General features: G+C 38.5%; 1 protein-coding gene across 1 annotated transcript in view; it reads right to left on the reverse strand.

Moving 5' to 3' along the window:
* Positions 1–11,527: 11,527 nt before the first annotated feature.
* npr3 (natriuretic peptide receptor 3) overlaps positions 11,528–22,339 on the reverse strand; it is a 70,493-nt gene continuing 59,681 nt past the window's right edge. Inside the window, exons 6-8 of the mRNA XM_067602067.1 lie at positions 17,596–17,713; positions 17,396–17,480; positions 11,528–12,173 (exon numbers count right to left, since the gene is read on the reverse strand). Coding sequence (XP_067458168.1) covers positions 12,062–12,173; positions 17,396–17,480; positions 17,596–17,713 — 315 coding nt within the window. The 3' untranslated portion in view covers positions 11,528–12,061. The remainder of the gene's footprint in view (positions 12,174–17,395; positions 17,481–17,595; positions 17,714–22,339) is intronic.

Genomic DNA, 22,339 nt, shown 5'->3' on the forward strand with positions numbered 1-22,339 from the left:
AACACAAACAGCTTTGCACAGGGTTGGACACTTGCAGGTTGGACACTTTTGTCCGACGTTATCTGACCATCAGATGTGCAAAACGATGTCGGTGCGTGTATCTGTGCGCGCGTGAGTATGGTGTTAGTCACAAGAGAGGGAGGAGGGAAAGCGATCGTGAGAGAGAGAGAAGCGGTTCTTTTTCCACAGAGAGCGCACGTATGGACGGCAGTCTGTAACGCACGTTGTCTGGTTTAAGATCGACAAATCAGTTTACTTTCTCACTCACGGCAGCACAAACACAGTAGTCCCGAGCGGGACAAACACAAAATAGTCTAGCGTGGTGAACACAACTAACAGGCAGCAAACAGGCAGCAGCGGAGCGTTAACTGCAGCATGACCGAAAGAAGCACAACCAGTTCGCCTCTGCTAGCCTCTCAGCTAACCCCGGCTCTCTGTTTAGATCCAAACGGAGCACCGAGTCCCGATTTGTTATTTAGGTTAAAGCGGAGAACATGCAGCAGCGGAGCGTTAATTGCAGCATGACCGAAAGAAGCACAACCAGTTCGCCTCTGCTAGCCTCTCAGCTAACCCCGGCTCTCTGTTTGGATCCAAACGGAGCACCGAGTCCCGAATTGCTATTTAGGTTAAAGCGGAGAGAATCAGCGGGTCTGTCGGCCAGCTGAGTGAAGTGAAACCTGCGGAAAAAACACCGTGACCATCAAGGTAAAACAGGTCGGCGAAAACACGGCAGCTGGCTCTGAGTGGAGTGGCGGAGAGAACAGCAGAGACGACTCGGCGAAGACGCGCAGGGCAGAGCCGGTCCACGTTATCCCGAAGTAACTTCATTTCCTCTTTCTCGGGGGAATTTGAGGACGCTGGTTGCAGCAGCGGTCTCTCTCGGGTCCAGGAATGTGTTCGGGTGAACACGGGCAAAGTCTCGTCTCGTCCGACGAGGGGAGTCTTGGATGAGGGGAAAACATGTTCGTGGGGTAGTCAAGCTAACTCACAGGGGAACAGGAGTTACCCCTAGCTCAGTGACATGGGAAAGACGTGTAGTTTGGGCGTGCTCGCTTATAAAGGGGTGGTGATGTCATGGCTGCGTCCTCAGGACGCTCCGCTGTGCAGGAGCGTCTCCGCCAATGAGGGACCGATGTTGACTGCTCCCTGCTGAGGTGTGAAAATCGCAAAGCATTCTTGGAAATGGAGTTTGCTCCACCCTCATGGCAGGTCCATTACAGTTTTAATACGGAGCTCCGGAACTCCAGCCTTCCTGAGTTTTTCCCTCATATAGGCTATAGTTTTTCTTAATCATTACTACAATATATGATTAGATGTGTAATAGTCTCCTCAGCCAAGTTAGAAAAAATATGTGCATGTATGAACAACAGCAATTGGAGAAGATGACAGGCAAAAAGTAATCATGTTAAATAATCATGATCTCAATATTGAACAAAAATGATTGTGATTATAATTTTTGCCATAATCAAGCACCCCTAAAAACAGCAAATTGTGATTTACATACACACACACACACACACACACACACACACAGAGAGAGAGAGAGAGTTTAAATATGTATGTGATAAATTGTAAATATGTATGAAATGAATTGTTTTCTGTAAGAAACTCTTACTTGAACATTTTTCAGTGTGCTCCTGAAGTTATATGTATGCTCCTAATTTCTTTCATTTAGGAGCACATGCGCTCCTTGAAAAGAAGTAAGGATTGAACACTGCTGTCACATGTGTAAAAGCACTAAGTAAGTGGAGTGTGGTGCAGTCCAAGGGCTTCTGTCACAGGCAGTAGATGTTTACTTTACCCATCCCCCCCTCCCATTCTCTCTCTCTCCCTCACAGTTGGAAGGAAAGATTTCAAAGTGATCTTCTTGTGAAATATCCTCATAAATCCCATAAGTTTGGCCAAATCCTACATAAAAATTACATTTTTTTGTAGGAATTTTCGTCGCGAATCCATTGATACAGGTTTGGAAGTGGTGGGACTTATAGTTTAGACGCCAGATGCCCCAGTTTGGCACAAAGTCCATGCCCAGAATTTGCCTCCCCATTGGTTTACATTGTAAGGTGTAATGTCGCACTCCAACTTTCAGGGCTTACTAAATCTAAACCGTTCGAGTTATTACAAAGTTTTTAATAACTTTTGCTCAACACAGTGTGATAAGTCATGTATTAAAGTTTGAAGCCGATACCATTAATGCCCTAGGAGGAGATAGCGTTTATTCAAGGTCCAAAATTGGCAAAAAATCGTATTTTGAAATTGACATTGCAGATTTCCTGTTGGATTTAGGTCAGGGGTGTCAGCGTATGATTTGTAGGTCTTGATGAGACGAATAATTGAGTTTTGGTTCGATCTCTCTACGACATTCCTACGGGCCGTGGCGGCCGTTTTAGATACATAGGTGGCGCTAGAGAGCACATTTTGGCACTTTGGGGTTTAATTTTTACATTTTATCAAATTTTTCACCATTCCTGATGTGCGTGCCAAATTTGGTGAGTTTTTGAGCATGTTTAGGGGGTCAAATTTAGAGTTAAAGTGGTGTAACAAGAAAGAAGAAAGAAACAAACACACGAAAAACAATAGGGTCTTCGCCCTTTGGGCTCAGGCCCTAATAATAAAGAAACAAACACACAAAAAACAATAGGGTCTTCGCCCTTTGGGCTCAGGCCCTAATAATAAGAAAGAAACAAACACACGAAAAACAATAGGGTCTATTCCTTTGGATACAAGAGGGCTTCGCGCTGGTCAGCACTAGGGCCCTAATAATAATTTCTTTGGATACAAGAGGGCTTCGTGTTGGTTAGCGCTCGGGCCCTCATAATAATAATAATAATCCTTAGGATGCAAGAGGGCTTCGTGCTGGTCAGCGCTCGGGCCCTAATAATGATAATTCCTTAGGATACAAGAGGGTTTTGCGCTGGTCAGCGCTCGGGCCCTAACAAGAAGAGGAAGAAAGAAACAAACACATGAAATACAATAGGGCACTTTGGGGTTTAATTTTTACATTTTATCAAATTTTTCACCATTCCTGATGTGCGTGCCAAATTTGGTGAGTTTTTGAGCATGTTTAGGGGGTCAAATTTAGAGTTAAAGTGGCGTAACAAGAAAGAAGAAAGAAACAAACACACGAAAAACAATAGGGTCTTCGGCCTTTGGGCTCAGGCCCTAATAATAAAGAAACAAACACACAAAAAACAATAGGGTCTTCGCCCTTTGGGCTCAGGCCCTAATAATAAGAAAGAAACAAACACACGAAAAACAATAGGGTCTTCGCCCTTTGGGCTCAGGCCCTAATAATAAAGAAACAAACACACAAAAAACAATAGGGTCTTCGCCCTTTGGGCTCAGGCCCTAATAATAAGAAAGAAACAAACACACGAAAAACAATAGGGTCTTCGCCCTTTGGGCTCAGGCCCTAATAAAGAAACAAACGCACGAAAAACAATAGGGTCTTCGCCCTTTGGGCTCAGGCCCTAATAATAAAGAAACAAACGCACGAAAAACAATAGGGTCTTCGCCCTTTGGGCTCAGGCCCTAATAATAATAAAGAAACAAACGCACGAAAAACAATAGGGTCTTCGCTCTTTGGGCTCAGGCCCTAATAATAAAGAAACAAACGCATGAAAAACAATAGGGTCTTCGCCCTTTGGGCTCAGGCCCTAATAATAATAAAGAAACAAACGCACGAAAAACAATAGGGTCTTTGCCCTTTGGGCTCAGGCCCTAATAATTCCTTTGGATACAAGAGGGCTTCGCGCTGGTCAGCGCTCGGGCCCTAATAACCCCATTGGAAACAAGAGGGCTTCGCGCTGGTCAGCGTTCGTGCCCTAACAATAATAATAATAATAATAATAATAAAAATGATAATAATAATGATAATAATAATAATAATTCCTTTGGATACAAGAGGGCTTCGCGCTGGTCAGCGCTCGGGCCCTAATAATCCTTTTGGAAACAAGAGGGCTTCACGCTGGTCAGCGCTCGGGTCCTAATAAGAATAATAATAATAATAATAATAATAATAATTCCTTTGGATACAAGAGGGCTTCGCGCTGGTCAGCGCTCGGGCCCTAATAATAATTCCTTTGGATACAAGAGGGCTTCGCGCTGGTCAGCGCTCAGGCCCTAATAATAATAATTCCTTTGGATACAAGAGGGCTTCGCGCTGGTCAGCACAAGGGCCCTAATAATAATTCCTTTGGATACAAGAGGGCTTCGTGCTGGTCAGAGCTCGGGCCCTCATAATAATAATAATAATCCTTAGCATGCAAGAGGGCTTCGCGCTGGTCAGCAGTAGGGCCCTAATAATAATTCCTTTGGATACAACAGGGCTTCGTGCTGGTCAGAGCTCGGGCCCTCATAATAATAATAATAATTCCTTAGGTTACAAGAGGGTTCCGCGCTGGTCAGCTCTCGGGCCCTAATAATAATTCCTTTGGATAGAAGAGGGCTTCACACTGGTCAGCACTAGGGCCCTAATAATAATTCCTTTGGATACAAGAGGGCTTCGTGCTGGTCAGCGCTCGGGCCCTAATAATAATAATTCCTTTGGATACAAGAGGGCTTCGCGCTGGTCAGCACTAGGGCCCTAATAATAATTTCTTTGGATACAAGAGGGCTTCGTGTTGGTTAGCGCTCGGGCCCTCATAATAATAATAATAATCCTTAGTATGCAAGAGGGCTTCGTGCTGGTCAGCGCTCGGGCCCTAATAATGATAATTCCTTAGGATACAAGAGGGTTTTGCGCTGGTCAGCGCTCGGGCCCTAACAAGAAGAGGAAGAAAGAAACAAACACATGAAATACAATAGGGTCTTCGCCCCTTTGGGGCTCAGGCCCTAATTAAAGCTGCAAGCAGCGTAGGTCAGGACCTCGCACTCTGGCCCATCGGGATCAGATCATTTTGCTTTTTAAAAATGAGGGATATTTCTTGCAAGTGTGGTGTGCTTTTATTTTGAAAGTTTGTTATTAGTGCCTGAGCCCTAAGGGCTCATCAAGACCTACAAATCATATGCTGACACCCCTGACCTAAATCCAACAGGAAGACTTTTCCCCAATTTTGGACAAACGCTATCTCCTCCGAGGGCTGTACTGAACAAAAGTTGTTAAAAACTTTGTAATAACTCGAACGATTTAGATATTATAAGCCCTGAAAGTTGTAGTGCCACATCACACCATACAATGTAAACCAATAGGGAGGCAATCTCTAGGCATGGACTTTGTGTCAAACAAATAGCTCTGATGTCTAAACTATGTCTGACCACTTTGAAAGCTGTATCAATGGATTCGCGACAAATTTTCCTACAAAAACTATGATTTTTAATGTAAGATTTGGCCAGTCATGGGATTTATGAGGAGATTTCACAAGAAGAGTGACATTCTCCTCTCCAACTGAGAGGAAAAGAGAGACAATTCAAATATATGAGTATTTGTCCAGCTGCAGTTACTTATTGTCTCTCCACACCTGACAGTATACATTTCAATCAAACTTTGACCAGGTCATGTGGGTTAAAAGTCTTTACTTTTCTAAAAATAAACATGATGAAAATTAGGAAATTAATTCATTTTACACACAAAGAGTTTTGTTTACTAATTGAAATTCAAGTGAACGGGCCTAAAACTTGCATAATTTTGATGCCACAGGTGTGAGCAAGACAGACATGTCTCACCCTGCAGAAAATTCTCATCCTCGCACCGTTGAGATTTGATGCTTCACCATGACAGAAGAAGTTGCTATAACTTTATTGTAAATGCTCCAGTCTGCATCAAACTTTACATGTCTGATAAGAGTCACAGCCTGAACGCATCTACATGACAATATTCCATCAGTGATGAAAACTGGCTGAATAGCGTCCCCTACGAAATTTCAGCAAAGCAGCCCCAGCAGCAGGCAAAACAGTGGACAAAGGAAGTGATGTTTATCTCCTTCTTGCATTGTCTGAAAACAGCCCAGGTCTGAAGACATCTACATGCCCGTGACAGAAGCCCTTCAACTGTGTCGTGGCCCGGAGTGCATGGAGGCGCGAGGGCCCATTCATTGCTGTTTGCAGCTTTAATTTCTATCTTTTACTGTTTTTGAGATATTAAGACTTTGACTTTTAAAGTGTTTGCTTGGTCCTCTTGTGATTTTATAATGAGTGTTTATTGTGGAATGTTTCACAGCACTGAGGGAGTGACATCACCAGGAGCAGTTGGAGAGGAGGATTTTAGAGTACGCCTCTTGTGAAATCTCATAAATCCCATGACTTTGGCCAAATCTAACATTAAAAATCATATTTTAGTAGTAAATTTCGTGGCGAATCCATTGATACAGGTTTGAAAGTGGTCAGACTAATAGGTTAGATGTCAGAAGCCTCTGTTTGACACAAAGTTCATGCCTCCCCATTGTTTTACATTGTAAGGGTGATGTGGGACTGCAACTTTCAGGGGTTATTAAATCCAAACCGTTCGAGTTATTACAAAGGTTTTAATAACTTTTTTTCAGTATAGTGTCATAAGTCATCTATTAAAGTTTGAAGCCGATGCCATAAACACCCTCGGAGGAGAAAGCATTTGTTCGGGGGCCAAAATTGGGGCAAAGTCTTACTTGCAAAGGTTAATTGAGGACTTCCTGTTGTATTTAGGTCAGGGGTGTCAGGGTATGATTTATAGATCTCGATGAGACAAATAATTGAGTTTTGGTTTGATCTCTCTACAACATTCCTATGGGCTGTGGTGGCCATTTTAGTTACATAGGTGATGCTAGAGAGCACGTTATGGCACTTTGGGGCTTAATTTTTACATTTTATCAAATTTTTCACCAGTTTTTGAGCATGTTTAGGGGGTCAAATTTAGGTCTGATGTCCTGTAATAATAAAGAAAGAAAGAAACAAACAAAGACATGGAATACAATAGTGCCTTCGCCCTAATAATTCCTGCTGATACAAGAGGGCCTTTGCACCACTAGGTGCTTGGGCCCTAATAATTCCTTGAATTACAATAAGGCCTTCACACTGTCAGTGCTCGGGCTCTAATCAAAGCTGCAAGCAGCGATGATCGGGCTCTCACACTGTCATGTACTTCGGGGTTTATGCATTTTCCTGAATGTTGGACATTGTATGTAGGAGATAACTATCATTCCCTATGTCCACAATGTGGTGCTAGAAAACACAAAATGTATATTTTTAGGCCTTTTCCAATATGTGTTGGCTTGGCTTCTCTTGGTTTGACTTGGCACATCAGCGCAGCACAGCAGATGTTTCAGCCCATTACAACAGGGCTACCCTCTTTAAGGCATTAAAGGTAAGCAGATTGTATACATCATGGCTGTGACTAATGGTCAAAGTCTCAGCTGTAAAACGGTGGATAGACAAATTTCATTTCAGAAACGCAAATCAGTGTGGCATGGTTTGAGTCAGTGTAGCCAAAAGGGCCAATGGAAAAACCTTATATTTTGATGTATATCAAATGTACACCACACACTTTAAATTTCATGTAAATCAAAGGAACTTTGTCACATAAGGCTTACTTCCTGTTGCCAGCAGTGTGTCATTCATTCAGCAGTACAATTAATGAAGGTTGCCTGACATGCATATGCAGTGTGATGAATATCTGATGTTACACAAAGGGGTTATATACCACTTCCTGTGTCCACTATGTGGAGCTAAAGAGCAGACACTAATTATATGTCAATTTGCCATGTGTTGTGTCGACCACACTTTGTAAATTCCATTTAGATTGGATTTTGTCACATAATTCTGACTTCCTGTTTTCTGCAGGTGGCACTATGACTATGTCTCAAAATTGACATGTAGATGTGTTCAGCCCTGGACTCCAGTCTTGTATTCCATTGTGAAACATGAAAATTTATTGGCACACAACGCCAAGGGCATTCCATGAAAAGTCAGGATTTTGATAACTTTTCAATGCACATGTTTTAAGATGACACCCATCAAATTTGAAGACTTTGTTAAAATAAAATGCTTGCAAATTGCAAAAACGGAGCAAAAACTGCAAAGTTAATTCAAAATGGCTGACTAACTGTTGGACTTAGTGTATGGATCAAAGAGGCTTTTTTGTGCATTTGGACAGGATACATGTGACTGCCAAATTGCGTTCAAATTTAAAGGAGGGGGCTTTGACTTTGAAATTTTCTAGGGGGCGTTTTCGAGCCATTTTGCTACACTCAAGCCCCAGACCCATATCAGATATCATGTTTTGGGACTTCTGACGGGTGTGCCAAGTTTCATGAGTTTTCAAGCATCTCTAGCCCCTCAAAAACACCTTCCTGCAACAACATTTGATGAAAACTCCAAAGCTTCAGTATTAAGCATCATCAGGGTATATGGGTTATATCTTAGCTGACCAAATTGAAGTGGATCGGGTTAAGCTGATATGAGTAGTTAGGTGGCGCTGTGACTATGATTCATTACATGTCTTCAGACCAGGACTCTTATCAAGCATGTGGTATTTTGGAATCTGATGATGTGTTTGTCGAGTTATAACAGTTTGTATTTTCATGTCGAAAAATCCAAATTCGCTGCATTGCCATGGAAACAGTGTCCCATGAAAACTCACAAGATTCACACTCAAAGTTAATGCATTGGCCAAAGAAGACTCCTAAGTTTTTTGAGGCTTGCTTAACATTTTACCTCTAATGGACCAATACACTACTGTACTTTTTCAGAAATGCACTCAGGGCCTATAATAAGGACTTCTGTTTTGTCAGGGTCAAGGTAGAGGAAGTTATCTGACATCCAGTCCTTGATAGGAGGATAACCAGTCAAGGGCAGTCCCGGTCAGCAGTGTCAAAAGCTGCACTTAGGTCAAGCAGAATAAAAACTGAACATTCCCCAGCATTGGCGTGCATTAAAACATCATTTGAAACCCTAAGCAGAGTAGTTTCAGTACTGTGCCCTACATGAAAACCAGACTGAAACTTATCAAAGATTTCATTGCTGTCCAGGACCTGTATAATTTGTTTATACACTACTTTTTCCAAGACCTTGGGAAAAAAAGGAAGTTTGGATAACAGTCTGTAGTTATTGGGAAGCAATAGGTCGAGGCTTGGCTTAAAAAGTAGCTGAGTAATTGCATGCTTAAAATAATCAGCTAATATAAAGTAAGCATGATCCTAATGAACTAAAAACATCTTTAAAAACAGAGGTTGGAACAATATTAAGAGAGCTAGAAGAGGTGCGCATTTGGGAGACAATGGCTGCAAGATCTTCCAATGATATTGGGCTAAAATGGCTCAGTAGAGAAGCATAAGCTCGACAGTCTGCTCCAGGGGTACGAGAAGGCAATATTTTTGACGTTATATCAGTGACCTTTTCTACAAAAAATGATAAAAACATCTCACAGTCATTATTTGAAAAGACTGGTACAGGTGGAAGGGCAGGGTTCACTAGTGCTAAATAAAGCATGGTTTTATTTTTGTAGCAATCAATTGGATTAGAAAAATAAACAGTTCTTGCCACTTTCACTTTCTTATTAAAAGATGAGAGTAGTTCTTTCATATGAATAAAATGAGCCTCAAGTTTAGTGCTTTTCCACCTACACTCAACCATTCTGCACTCTATTTTAAGACAGCGTATGTCATCGTTCATCCAAGGGGATGAGTTAATTGTATGGATAGTTTTGTTTTTCAGTGGAGCAACAACATCTAGGGTTGACAGACAGCTTATTAAAGGAGCAGATGAAGTCATTGGTCTGAATAGGTAAAGTAATATCCTTACTGAGATCTGCAAAGACAGAGGCAAATTTGTCTGCAGAGTGGCTTTTGAGAATGCATTTGATGGACTGGGTGTCAGCATTGAAGGCAATGTCAAAAATAATACATTTGTGGTCGGACACAAAAAAGCCATCGATGCATAGGGTATTAAGATTCAGACCCAAGTTTAAAACCAAATCAAGAGTGTGACCATGATTGTGGGTTGGCCCTAATACATGTTGCATTAAATTTAAAGATTGAGTGGTGCTTAAAAATTCATCGGCAAATTTATCTAATGCTTCATCAACATGAATATTGAAGTCACCAACTATCATAACTTTGGCAAGTTTAACAACCACAGAAAATAAAAACTCAGCAAATTCAATTAGGAAGCCATTATTTGAGCCAGGTGGGCGGTAAATCAACATACAGTAAAAAGGATGAGTAAGACCAATCCTTATCATGTCTGCCTCAAAAGTGTTAAACTTGCCTATGTCCACGGAGCAGCAGATAAACTGTTTGCAGCAGCTAGGCCTCCTCCTCAACCGGACATCCTGGGTGCACTGACAAAGTCACAGTCCATGGACAGTCACAGTCAGTTCAGTCAAGGCCATGTTGTCACCACATTTCATCCAGGTCTCAATAATAAACAAAAAGCCCAGATCATGAGAAACAAAAGTGTCCCTTAGGATAAAAGTTTTATTACACACTGGCCTAGCATTGATTAATGCCATCTTGATCAGAGTGGATTGCGGTGAAGATTTATGATTGCAGGTAATCTGGATAAGGTTGCTACCATTTACTGTAGATTTAGGAACGGAGATACATTTCTTTGGCCTGAAGTTTGTGATAACGGGAATCAGTGAGCCAGGATCTGAAATGTGGAGATGGGTTGGTGAAAGAGTTAGTGCTGGGGGAGGATGATGGGGGGGCTGGTGCAGGAGACGGTGTCCTGAGATGAGACAGGAGAGGAAGAGGGTGGTTTTGGAGAGGGTGTGTGTTGTGTACACATTCATGCACGTGACTAAGTGCAATAAAAGCTTTGTGTGTAAAAAGCCAAGAAAAGTAATTTATTAATGTAATCCACGCAAAACATGGACAGACTCCAAATGAAAAATACTGCCATAAAGAGTATGATTTGCAACACAAGAAAATAAGCAATAAAGACAATAAGAAAAACGTCTATTGTCACATGATATATATTGTCATATTGCACAGCCCTATCACCAGGTTGTAAAAACTACCTATAGATGATCACTCTCATCAAGCAGGAAATTTGCTCTATCTTTTTAGTTAGCTCTTTTACGGAAAACAATTTCTAAATTATTTTTCCTACTACTATTTATGTATCCCTGGCCATCAGTTCCACTCATTATGAAAACACTCTACTCACCAAAGTAAATGCTAAGATCTGGAAACATAACAGTTTTGCTAAAAATAATTCTCATCCCGTTGTTCTTATTTCTGGCTTACTACTTATGTATAAAGCATTAGTGAATAATTTATTAACCATTAATAAAGCATTGTTTGTAAGGTATGCCTTTATTAGATAGAAGTACCACAATTTCTTATGCAGGCAATTTGATTTGTATGGAGACAGCTGGATCTCAGCAAGGTTATGTTGAACAGAAAACCCAATATCAGTAGCTTAAAATCAGTAGGTTATAGCCTATATATATCATACATATATATATATATATATATATATATATATATATATATATATATATATATATATATATATATATATATATATATACACACATATATATATATATATATATATATATATATATATATATATATATATATATATATATATATATATGTACAGTTAGCTCCAGCTTAATTTCTCAAAGTTTCTCCTAAACGCAAGACCTCTATTTATCCTGTCGACCTTAAAAGGCAAGAATAAACCCCACCCTACAATTGCATGCCAATGTATACATCCCTACAATCCTTTAACTTTGTACACCCCTAAACACAAGACCTCTATTTGTCCTGCCAACCTTAAAAGGCAAGAATAAACCCCACCCCACAATTGCATGCCAATGTATACATCCCTACAATCCTTTAACTTTGTACACCCCTAAACACAAGACCTCTATTTGTCCTGCCAACCTTAAAAGGCAAGAATAAACCCCACCCTACAAGTGAATGCCAATGTATACATCCATACAATCCTTTAACTTTGTACAGGTGGAAATCCAAGTAAGTAGTGCTTTGCGACTGTGACTACAATTGTCTTGAGTTATAATAAGTGAAAACATTTAAGGATACAAACATGAAATGTCTCATTTTTAACAGCATGGCTCCACTGGCAACAATTGCAAAGTCTTTGGTCACATTCAGATGTGTGAAAGGACTGCCATCGATTATGCTGCTGAGAAGTTCGATCTAATGGAGTCCTCTCGTAACTGGTGGTGCTTCCTTGTGTCGCACTCTTCACTGTGTGTGCGACGCTCAATGGTGATCCTGTAGTTTTTTCTGCAGAGGAATGAATTACATTAAAGGAGAAATTTTGTTCTTGAACCTGGTCCTTTCAGTTATCGTAAAACATTACTCATCAAAATCAGAGGGAGTTAGGGATGCAATGGCTAGAAAACAGTCTTACTTATTTGGCACGATAAACTTGAAAATGATGATCTACACTGTGTTGTAAATGTCCATTACATTTTGCTAAGTGACCTGCATGTACATGTACAGAACTATAGCTGTAACTATGCAGTTTTTCTTCTATACAACACACAATTATATGTAACAGACATTTTATAATTGGTAGTCACAACAATGAAAACAAGACCTAAATTGCAAAATCATATTTTTTCAGTTCCATTTTTGCAGCCAAAAATAATGTTTAAATAAATGAAAGAAAACATTTAAAGGTCCAGTGTGTAGTATTTAGTGGCATCTAACAGAACAGACTTGGTAAAAATTGAATAGAATATTTATAAGTATGTTTAAATTAGTGTCTAATCAGCTGAAAATAATAATTGTTGTGTTTTCGTTACCTTAGAATAAGCCCTTTATACCCACATAGGGAGTGGGTCTCCCTCCACAGAGGCCCACTCCCCAAAATCTGATAAATTGAGGATCATACTTATTATTTAGGAAAATCACAGGAGCGTGAATTGTCGTCATCAAAGAAACGAAAACACAAAGAAGCTAAATGAAATCGGGACAAGCGACAGCATAAGACGAGGATAAACATTGGTGTTGCCTTTCCCAGATGGAAATCCCTGATGAGAAAGAAATATTTGCAGACTGACGCCGAAGTTGCCTGTTTTCTGCTGGACAAGTAAGAGTGTAATGTATATTTATTTCGCCCCGATGGTAACGGTTCAAAACCTAGATGATGTACAACGTTTTTAGCTTATAGTCCAACACAAGTAACCTTTTCCCCATTTCAATGTTGAAAAATATGTAATTGCTACCAGGGTTTTAATTTTACATTTATCAGTTAAATGTCTAATTTTTCTGTTATTTATTTTGGTATGTTTATCCAGGCCAGCCAAGGCTGCTAGCATCTTAGGACGTAACATAATGTATTACAGGGGTATGTGACTATGTCATGTAGCACTTATTTTTTTGATGTTGCTGTTGTTTCTCCAGCTATGAGAGAGGTCCTGCAGCATTGATGCATGGTATTGCTCATATCTTCATCCAAAAGTGACTGTGTAATAGGTCAGGGGTATTTCACCATGTGTCATTGATGGCTGGGAGTACATAGGTTTTCATTACAATCAAAGACAACAAAAGTTGATTTCACTGAATAGCTATTCATCTCTGGCTGAAAGTGTGTTAATCAATGAAATAATCTGATCTAGTCTGTTGTTGGGATGAAAATCTGCATAATGTCAGCCCTCCGTGGAATACGGTTGAAGACCCTTGTCTGAAATTATGTATGTTTTGTTTCTCCCCTCAAGGCAGTAAACATAAAAGGACAGTCCATTCTCCTCAACTGGCTGAAAGACATTGTTAACTATTTTTGGTGGTGTTGTAAGACAGTGAACATAACCGAGCAGTTTCTGGTGATCACATAACATACATACATCTATATATATATATATAGATAGATAGATGATTTTTAATAGTAAGTTCATTCATTTCTATGTGATGGGACTTTTCATTGTGCTGTTTTATTTTTCTCAGGCACTATGGGTTGGCATTATTTACCATGTCTGTGACATTTGCACCTGCCATATCACAAGTATTGCAGACACAAGTCAGGAGAGGTCTAGGTGAGTGATACACATTTGTTTGTATGTAGCATATTCACTTACTCTGTAAGTCTTACTCTTGGTTAAACAGCATTATTTTCACATGTATAACTGTATAAAACTTATGAAGTAAATTTACTTTATGTGTAATGATACTGTCTTCCACAGAAATTGAATACCTTTGGTGTGGTATTGGTCTGACCCTTGGGTCAGCTATTAGATGCGCAGCAATTAGGCTGCTGGACGGTGATCAGATACGTTTAATCACACTGCTTTTAGTGTTCAAACAGACTAATGATTCGGTAGCTTATTCTGTCCTTATCAGAGTCAACTCTGAAGAACACAGAATAAGCTGTCAAAATGTTTGTGTGTTTGAACAGTAAAAGCTGCATGTTTATGTTATCCTTTTATTGTCCAGATTGAAAAGGATGTCCAAAAATGTTTCTGTTAAATAAAGGATATTTATATTACAAATGTCATTATTCTTAGTGTTGTTTTTTACATTTTATTTTTGTGGTTCAAACTAGTAAATTACAGTTTACATAACCTGACGTGGTAATGAAAATTTGTCCGTAACATGTACTACAATGCCCTGTTCTGAGGATCATTGGTATTCCAATTTCACCACTGTTTTATGTTGCTTTATAAAATATAAATAATGAAAATATAAATTAATGGTGGAAGTGGTAATGACAATATACTGACTGCAGTATATATTAATATGTATATCATTGCAATAATTACAGCATGTACATCTGATGAATATCTTTTATTTGGTAAATTTGGAAATTTAAATTGAACAAATGTGAATATATAAACAAAAAATGTAATAATTATACAGAAAATATATAAATATAGAAAATGTATAAAACAAGTATAAAAATAAAAAAATATCAAAAATGTAACAAATAAATATGAGCCTTGATGATGAACAGGCAGGTGAGTGAGTACCTGAGATACTGTGTGGATGTTCCAGAGGGCCTGGAAGGAAACTCAGAGGCCAGGTGTGAAACCAGTGTACTGTCTTTGGAGGATCAGGGACCCTCCAAACACAGCAACTGGGGATGACAAGTCAAGTTCCCTGGCCTAAAGAGCCATGCTGTAAATAGATGAAATGTCTATAGGTAGCATAATCGTACTCCTGGTTGTCATCCCCAGGCTTCCTGGTTTGGCCTTATACTGTAATATCCTCCCGGTACTGCCTGTGAATGCGTAAAAAGTCTTCTTCAAGGCAGTACTGGGAGAAGTGTGGTATTAGGCTCACACAATTTGCAGGGTCCTGGCCACAGCATTTCCTCTCATGGTCCATAGGCATGTCCTTACAGTTACCACAAGTACACGATCGTACCCCTGGAACTCCAGCAAACGGTGGGACACCATGCCTGCACTGATGCATCATCAAGACATCAAAAATTAACCCTTGCTGCCTCTGAAAGAGCTCGCTGGTGAGCTACCTGTGCTCCTCCAAGGTCATCTCTTCAAGAAGTCTCTGAAAAAATAAAATACAGGAAAAACACAGATAAGGCTTTATAAGTTATAAGTTTCATGATATGTTGGAAATATGGTAATGGTAGTGCAGAATATGGATTGTAGGCTGTCCAGTGTTCCAAAACATGTCTACAACAATAACATGATTTTTGAAAAAGTCAAAATATTGCTGCATGATATTGTTCCTATATAGTATTTATATAATCACTCAGTAGTGTTGCTGATGTTTTCAGTAGCCTCTTTTGTACAGAAAACCCGCATTATAGCCATAAAGAGGATTGGCCTTTGCTTTGTTACACTGAACCACACAAAGCCAGCATAAAGCCGCCTCCATGTGGTTTTACATGGCATGCTGGCATTGATGAAGATTAGACTGATCACAGCTGTAAACTCTGAGAGAGAACAAAGACATTACTAGGACAAGGGGAGGACATTTCTCTTCATGTGATAATGTTAAAAGTAAAGTTAGACTTTTCTGTCAACTTCTCAACACATTAAAAAAAAAGAGAGGGAGAGAGAGAGAGCAACTGTCGAGGGAGCTAGAGAGTGAATGAAGAGAGAGAGCGCTGGTAGATAGGAAGCCGGTGAATCAGATCAATAAACTTTATTTTCTGATTGTTTTACAGCGGTTAGGTTCTAAAGCACAAACACACCCACACCCCCACACACCTCCTCAACCCTGCAGCTGTACGCCACACCGCCTGATTTGGTCTGAATACGGGCTACACAGAACAGCTAGGTGGATTACAGGCGCAGTATTCCCGCCTTGAACGGGCTGTTTAAAAGGGGCTACTGACTCACATTACACTGCAATATCACATCAAACTATACAGACTACAGTAATGTAAAGCACAGAGCTGCTATGTAAATACCACGTTGTGTTGTATTGGTATTTTTAATATCGTGCAGAACAGATAGGAATATAATAAAACAATTTTATAAATGACGTTACAAACCTCAGTCGCTTCCCTTCAATCCCTTTAGAGGGTTTCCAGCCTCTCCTCTCCTTCTCTTGCTTCTGCGGTGCCGGTTTTTGCTCTCCTCCCTCACCTGGCCGTGTATGCAGCAGCACCTCTACCTCGCCCTCTCCCTCTAACCTCTCGTAATTGACTCTGCAAATGGATTATAAAATATGTAACGTTATCCTGCCAACGCTTTCTCGCTATCAATAACACCTAACGCTAGAAAAAAAAAATCGTTAGTTTTGTTTAGCATTACGTTGCTAATGTTAGCTTGTATTACCAAAACAATAAAACACTCATAATTGCTATCTTATTTGTGAGCTATAACCTACAGTATTATAGACTAAATAACTAAATACATCTTCACCTCATCGCTTGACTTGTTAGAAGTACTCGAAGCTGTCGTGGACGATGAAATCTTCAGCAAATAGCTTCTTGACCTTGAAGGCCACCGTAGCTCCTGGAACTTCTCCAAAGTCTTAGGAAGAGGAGGGGTGAGCGGCAGAGTGTTTCAAACTAGAACCTCACCATTAGAGGCCACTAAATACCACACATACTACACACTGTACCTTTAAGGCTGAGCCAGTAGCCCCAGACAGAATGTAACCAAACCTCAGCTGGTTACTGTAGCTGACAAACCACTAGTGTCTTGTTAGTATTGGTATTGAAATATAAGAACCACACCACCTAGCATTTAAACTGTCTGATGATGACATTTGCAGGTAAGTTTTCAGGGGTTTCAATGTGCTGCAGCTCACTAGTCTCTGTATATTAAAGAGTACGGTCTTGACCTGCTCTATGTGAAAAGTGCCTTGAGATGACTTCTGTTGTGATATGGCGCTATATAAATAAAAATTGATTGATTGATTGATTGATAGTTAGCTATCTAGTTTACAAACTGATATTAGCAGTTACCCTTTCCCTGGTGGATGCATGTTTGCCAATATACATCAACAAAACCATATATAACCGACAGAACACCCTATAAAATTAGAAAACATTAGAAATTAAACATCACTACAAGTTAATCTGTTGTTACCTTAAAAAGTAGAATGCTATAAGCATGGCAGTTCCCAGAACAGCTCCGACTATGAGTCCAGTCAAAGCTGATACTCCTAGTCCACCTGTTTAGAAGTGCAGTTATTGGTAAAGACACATATTCCATCATACATACTGAAAATAATGCACAAAATCCAAGTCAAATTTCACAGGTTTCAGGGAACAGTAGTTTTCATTTACATGATTTGTCTTGTATCTTTGTCTGCACTTTATGTCTTCCTCTCAGAGTGAAATGGTCAGTGTTGAAGGCAGGCAGCAGCTGAAAAGTTTCATTTACACCAAAGTAGTTGGCCACCACCTGAAAGTTAGTGTAACATATTATAATCCAGTTAAATTCAATCAATCAATCCACAAGCACATTTACCATGTTTTACCACCATGGGGATGGCACATCCCCATGGTGGTAAAACATGGGGATGGCACACAACAATATTTGTATTTTGCTTCTTAAAATAAAAGGAGAGGCTGTTTTGCACATTGAAATTTGCAAGCTCCCAAGTATTTAACATATGATGTTAGCCTAATGAAGACCATCATTTCAAATAATTATCAGGCAGGTTGAAATGTTGCATTTAGTTTATTTTATTTGCACATATAAATATATAAAAGACAATAAGCATTAAAAAAAGGTTGAACATCGTGGAGGAAAGGTTAGAAGCCAAAAATTGCTTGTGTTAATACATCCCCTATTTGAATATCAATAGTCATACTTAAAAAAGAGAAAAGATAAAAACAAAGATTGCATCAACATCGAAGTTCCAACAATAAGCAATAATACAAAATTGATAGAAATGTTCAATTTGCCTAGAAGTTTGTTTACAAGTTGCAATACATTACAACGAAATCCATGAAGTGTTATAAATCTTTGCGAATCAGAGTCCTTTTCAGATGTTTTTTGAATAATGATAATGTAGATGTTGACTGTAATGATGGAAGTAGATCCATCTCCAAAGAGATGGTCCTCTGTATTTCAGTGTATATTGATTAATGGAAGTGTGACAATACCGAAGATAAAAGTCCTTAGAGTGTCTGGTGGAACATGAGTGAATGACTGAGGAAGACTTAAAAAAATTCTGGAAAGCGCTTGGCAAGTCATGAGTTAAGTGTACATATTTATACATGCATACACAAGTGTGGTGTATGTTCGCAATGAAAATCGATTGAAGTTTGTATTTTCTGAAGAGAAGAGCAGACGAGTTGCATCTTTTTGCAGAACTAATCATTCTCCAAAATTTCTTTTGGATTAGGAAAATCTTATTGAGATGAGAGGGACATGAAGTGGTCCAAACGGTATTACAATACATAATATAAGTATAAATTAAGCTGTAATAAAAAGTAAAAATACAGGAATTAATTATCAATGAACAAACTCTACTCAATATACCAATTGACTTGTTTCAAGACACAAAGGGAGTCCTCAAGAAAGTCAATTTCCCCAGAGTCTGTGGTTGTTCACACCGAAGTGTGTGACCCAGGTTAACAAAATTAAAAATTCCCCTCTTCTCTCTCCCTTTCCCCTGCTGTGGAAGCAGCTCTGCTGCTCAACTCTCTGCTCTCTCATGTGGCATGCTTACAGCAGACACACACAGAACTCTCTTCTTTACGGCAGAAGACACAAGAACCTGCCTAAGACTTAGTAACTAAGTTATCTAATACCAGCAGCTACCACACAAGTCTGCTGGCTGATTCAACAAGCACAGGAGCCACAAAGCAGAATTAGCTTGTCGCTAACACTGTAAGGACTGCACAAAGGAGTGACCTGGGCCCTCTGACCCGCACAACTAGCCTAGTAACATATAGTGTAGCATAGCATGGCTTAGCAAGACTGTTTAACTCAATGTACTGTACATGTATTGATTTGGCTAATGTTATTCATTGAGCTATTGTTGTGATGTCCTATTCATAGTCTGGTTATTGCAGTCACACTGCTAAGTTAATGTTAGCACACTTAACACATGTTACATCCAATAACTAGGCATTGCATGCAACTAACCTCTTCCTAACCTGCCACCTATATCCTACACCAATTGGGCTTGAACAGAAACCTACACTTTGCTTCTGGCAACCCATACTTTCAAGAAACCACATGGTCTGGACTTTTGTGGTTCTCCTTGTCGGCCATATTGTCTGCATGCTATAAGCTCAGTGACTTTTTAGCCATCTTTTAGCCATTGTTTTCCCCACACACACACATACACCTGTATATAGGTACATTAAATTAGATTACATATTGTGTGTTTTGCTCTTTTATCTTTGTAAATAAATGCTTTTGGATACACATGCTGTCTATTTAATGTTGCACAAGAATGAGTTTTGCCAACCTCTGCTCTGCAAAGAACTCCAAAATCCCTTAGCCTTAACTAGCTATTGATACAGTGATTTTGCTTATAGTTATTAAGTTAATTATTAATCAAAGTTGAGACTGAATTTTGCTATCTTTTTCCCTGACCGCAGGGTGGTGCCCTGTTATTATTAATTATTACTAATAATTTCTATTGATCTTAATAATTAATAATTATCTTTGATAATCATTAATTATTACTGATAGTCAAAGCCCAACAGTCTTTTTACAGACGAGTTCAATATCGTATTTCCGTGTAAATTTTTCATCTACTATGACTCTTAGGAATTTAATGTGAGGGACCTGAATTATTTCAATGTTGTCTATGAAAATTTTGGCTTTTGCTTTTGTATTTGTATTTGTTTGTATTTTAGTTACAAAATATCATAAAATTAGATTTTTTGTATTGAGACAGAGTTTGTACATCTTAAACCATTTGGAAATAGATGACAGCTCTTCATTTGCTTCTTGAATCAGTGTGCTAAAGTTTTCACATGAAACCAAAGACCTGTTTCATCAGCAAATAAAATAGGCAGTACATTTTTGCAGACCCTAGGTAGGTCATTCATGTTAATCAAAAACAAGAGAGGTCCAAGGATAGAACCCTGAGGTACTCCACAAAGTAGCCTAGCTCTATTTGAATTATGCCCATTAATGGATACATACTGTTCTCTGCCCCTTATATAACCAAGCAACCATTTTAGAGCAACATCATGAAAGTCATATTTTGGTCATTTTACCATAAAAGATGTTGTGATTGACAGTATCAAATGCCTTTGAAAGGTCTAAAAATATACTGAGGGATTTTTTATTATCTAAATCTGTGAAGATTTTATGAACAATCTGCAAAAGAGCCATTTCTGTTGACATTTTTTTCTGAAAACTATATTGATGGCTGTACAGTACAGTTGCTCTCATCAATAAGTTTTTTTTTACTCTTGAATATACTAGTTACTCAAGAACTTAAGAAAAGAAAGGTAAAACAGATATTGGATGATAGTTAGTTGTTAGATAATCACCTGATTTGAACAGCAGTATGACTTTAGCTACACTGTAAAAAAAAGTTATTTCAAAGAAATTTACTGTATTATTTTACAGTTTTGTTTTGTTTTTTGTTTTTTCTACATTAAGTGTAAATGCCATAAAAACACAAAATTATTTTTATAAAAATATTCACCATAAAATAATGGCTTTAATCTGTAAATTAAAATAATGGAATATTATAGTTTTTTAACAGGATTATTCAATTACTTAATGGTCTTGAATGTTAAATTACATTGAATCCTATGTAAAAAATACAAAAAATACATATCCTATTACTGAATGTAAAATTAAGGCAACTTTCTGTTTTTTTACAGCAAAACTTTAAATTTAATGTAAGAAAAATGTAAAAAAAAATAAATAGTAAAAAAACAGTAGAAAGTCTTTTTTTAAAAATACAGATATTTATTGTAGACATTATCTGCATTTTTACAGTCCAACTATTGTAAAATAAAAATTCATTATAAAATATTGCTAGAATGTTAAACAAATGTATAAATCTCCACAAAAAAAAAAAGAAAAACATTGAAGAAATACCTTAAAATTACTTAATTTAAATGAAGGCTTGTTTTAGACAGTATTCTTTTGTAAATACATAGAATTACCCAATTTATCCTTCAGAATGTCACATCAAAGCACAGGTTTCTGGATGGAAAACACAAAAAAGTTATGTAAAATTATATTCAAATTACCCTACTTTAACACCAATTAATGGTGTCTTGAGTGTTTTAGGCTTTAATTGTATGTTATTATTTCATCTATTTACAGTAAATTTCTAGTAAATATTGATTTTATACTGTACAAAAAAATAGGATCATGTGAAAATGGCTTACAAAAACATAATTTTAATAATTACTTTATATAAACATTATTTGAAAGTAATTACAAGCAACTATCCAATATATCTACGGACTTTTCCAATTAATGTATGAGATTTACTGTATATAAACAGTATTTGACAGTAATTACAATTAACTATCCAATATATCCATCTGACGCTCTTCTTCAGAGGGAAATATTTTATATATTGTGTGTACACTGCCATCATTCTTCAGAACCTGCCACTTATAGGCTATTTGAAGCTAAAGAGAGCTATTGTATTTAGGTCTTGATGCACAGCATATTGGTGTTGGGGCTACATATCAAAATCACATGGTCATAAAATGTGTGTTTGTTGTCTCCTATGTTCCATCCTGGTTGTTGAGACTGAAAATCTCTTAATGATTGACATTGACAATTATGTCCCTTGCCTGTTTGTAATTACATAGACATGAATAAATCACAGATGTTGGTATAGTGGTCTGCCAACTCCTAGCGGTAGAGTAGGACTTGTATTTAGCTTAGTAGTTATATGAAGAGGGGTTAACAGCAGTACTGAGACAGGTAGGACCAACCATGCCTTTTTAAGCACTGTAGGAGCCTTTCACCTAGCCTGAACATGAACCCTCACTGCATGGCCTCAGCCACTCCGCAGTTCAGTGAGGCAACCCACAAGCAAGGGCTCTTCTAAGTATAGTTGGATCAATCAATGCAATAATTGTT

Source organism: Thunnus thynnus, chromosome 2, assembly GCF_963924715.1.
Source record: "Thunnus thynnus chromosome 2, fThuThy2.1, whole genome shotgun sequence".
Lineage (NCBI taxonomy): Eukaryota > Metazoa > Chordata > Actinopteri > Scombriformes > Scombridae > Thunnus > Thunnus thynnus.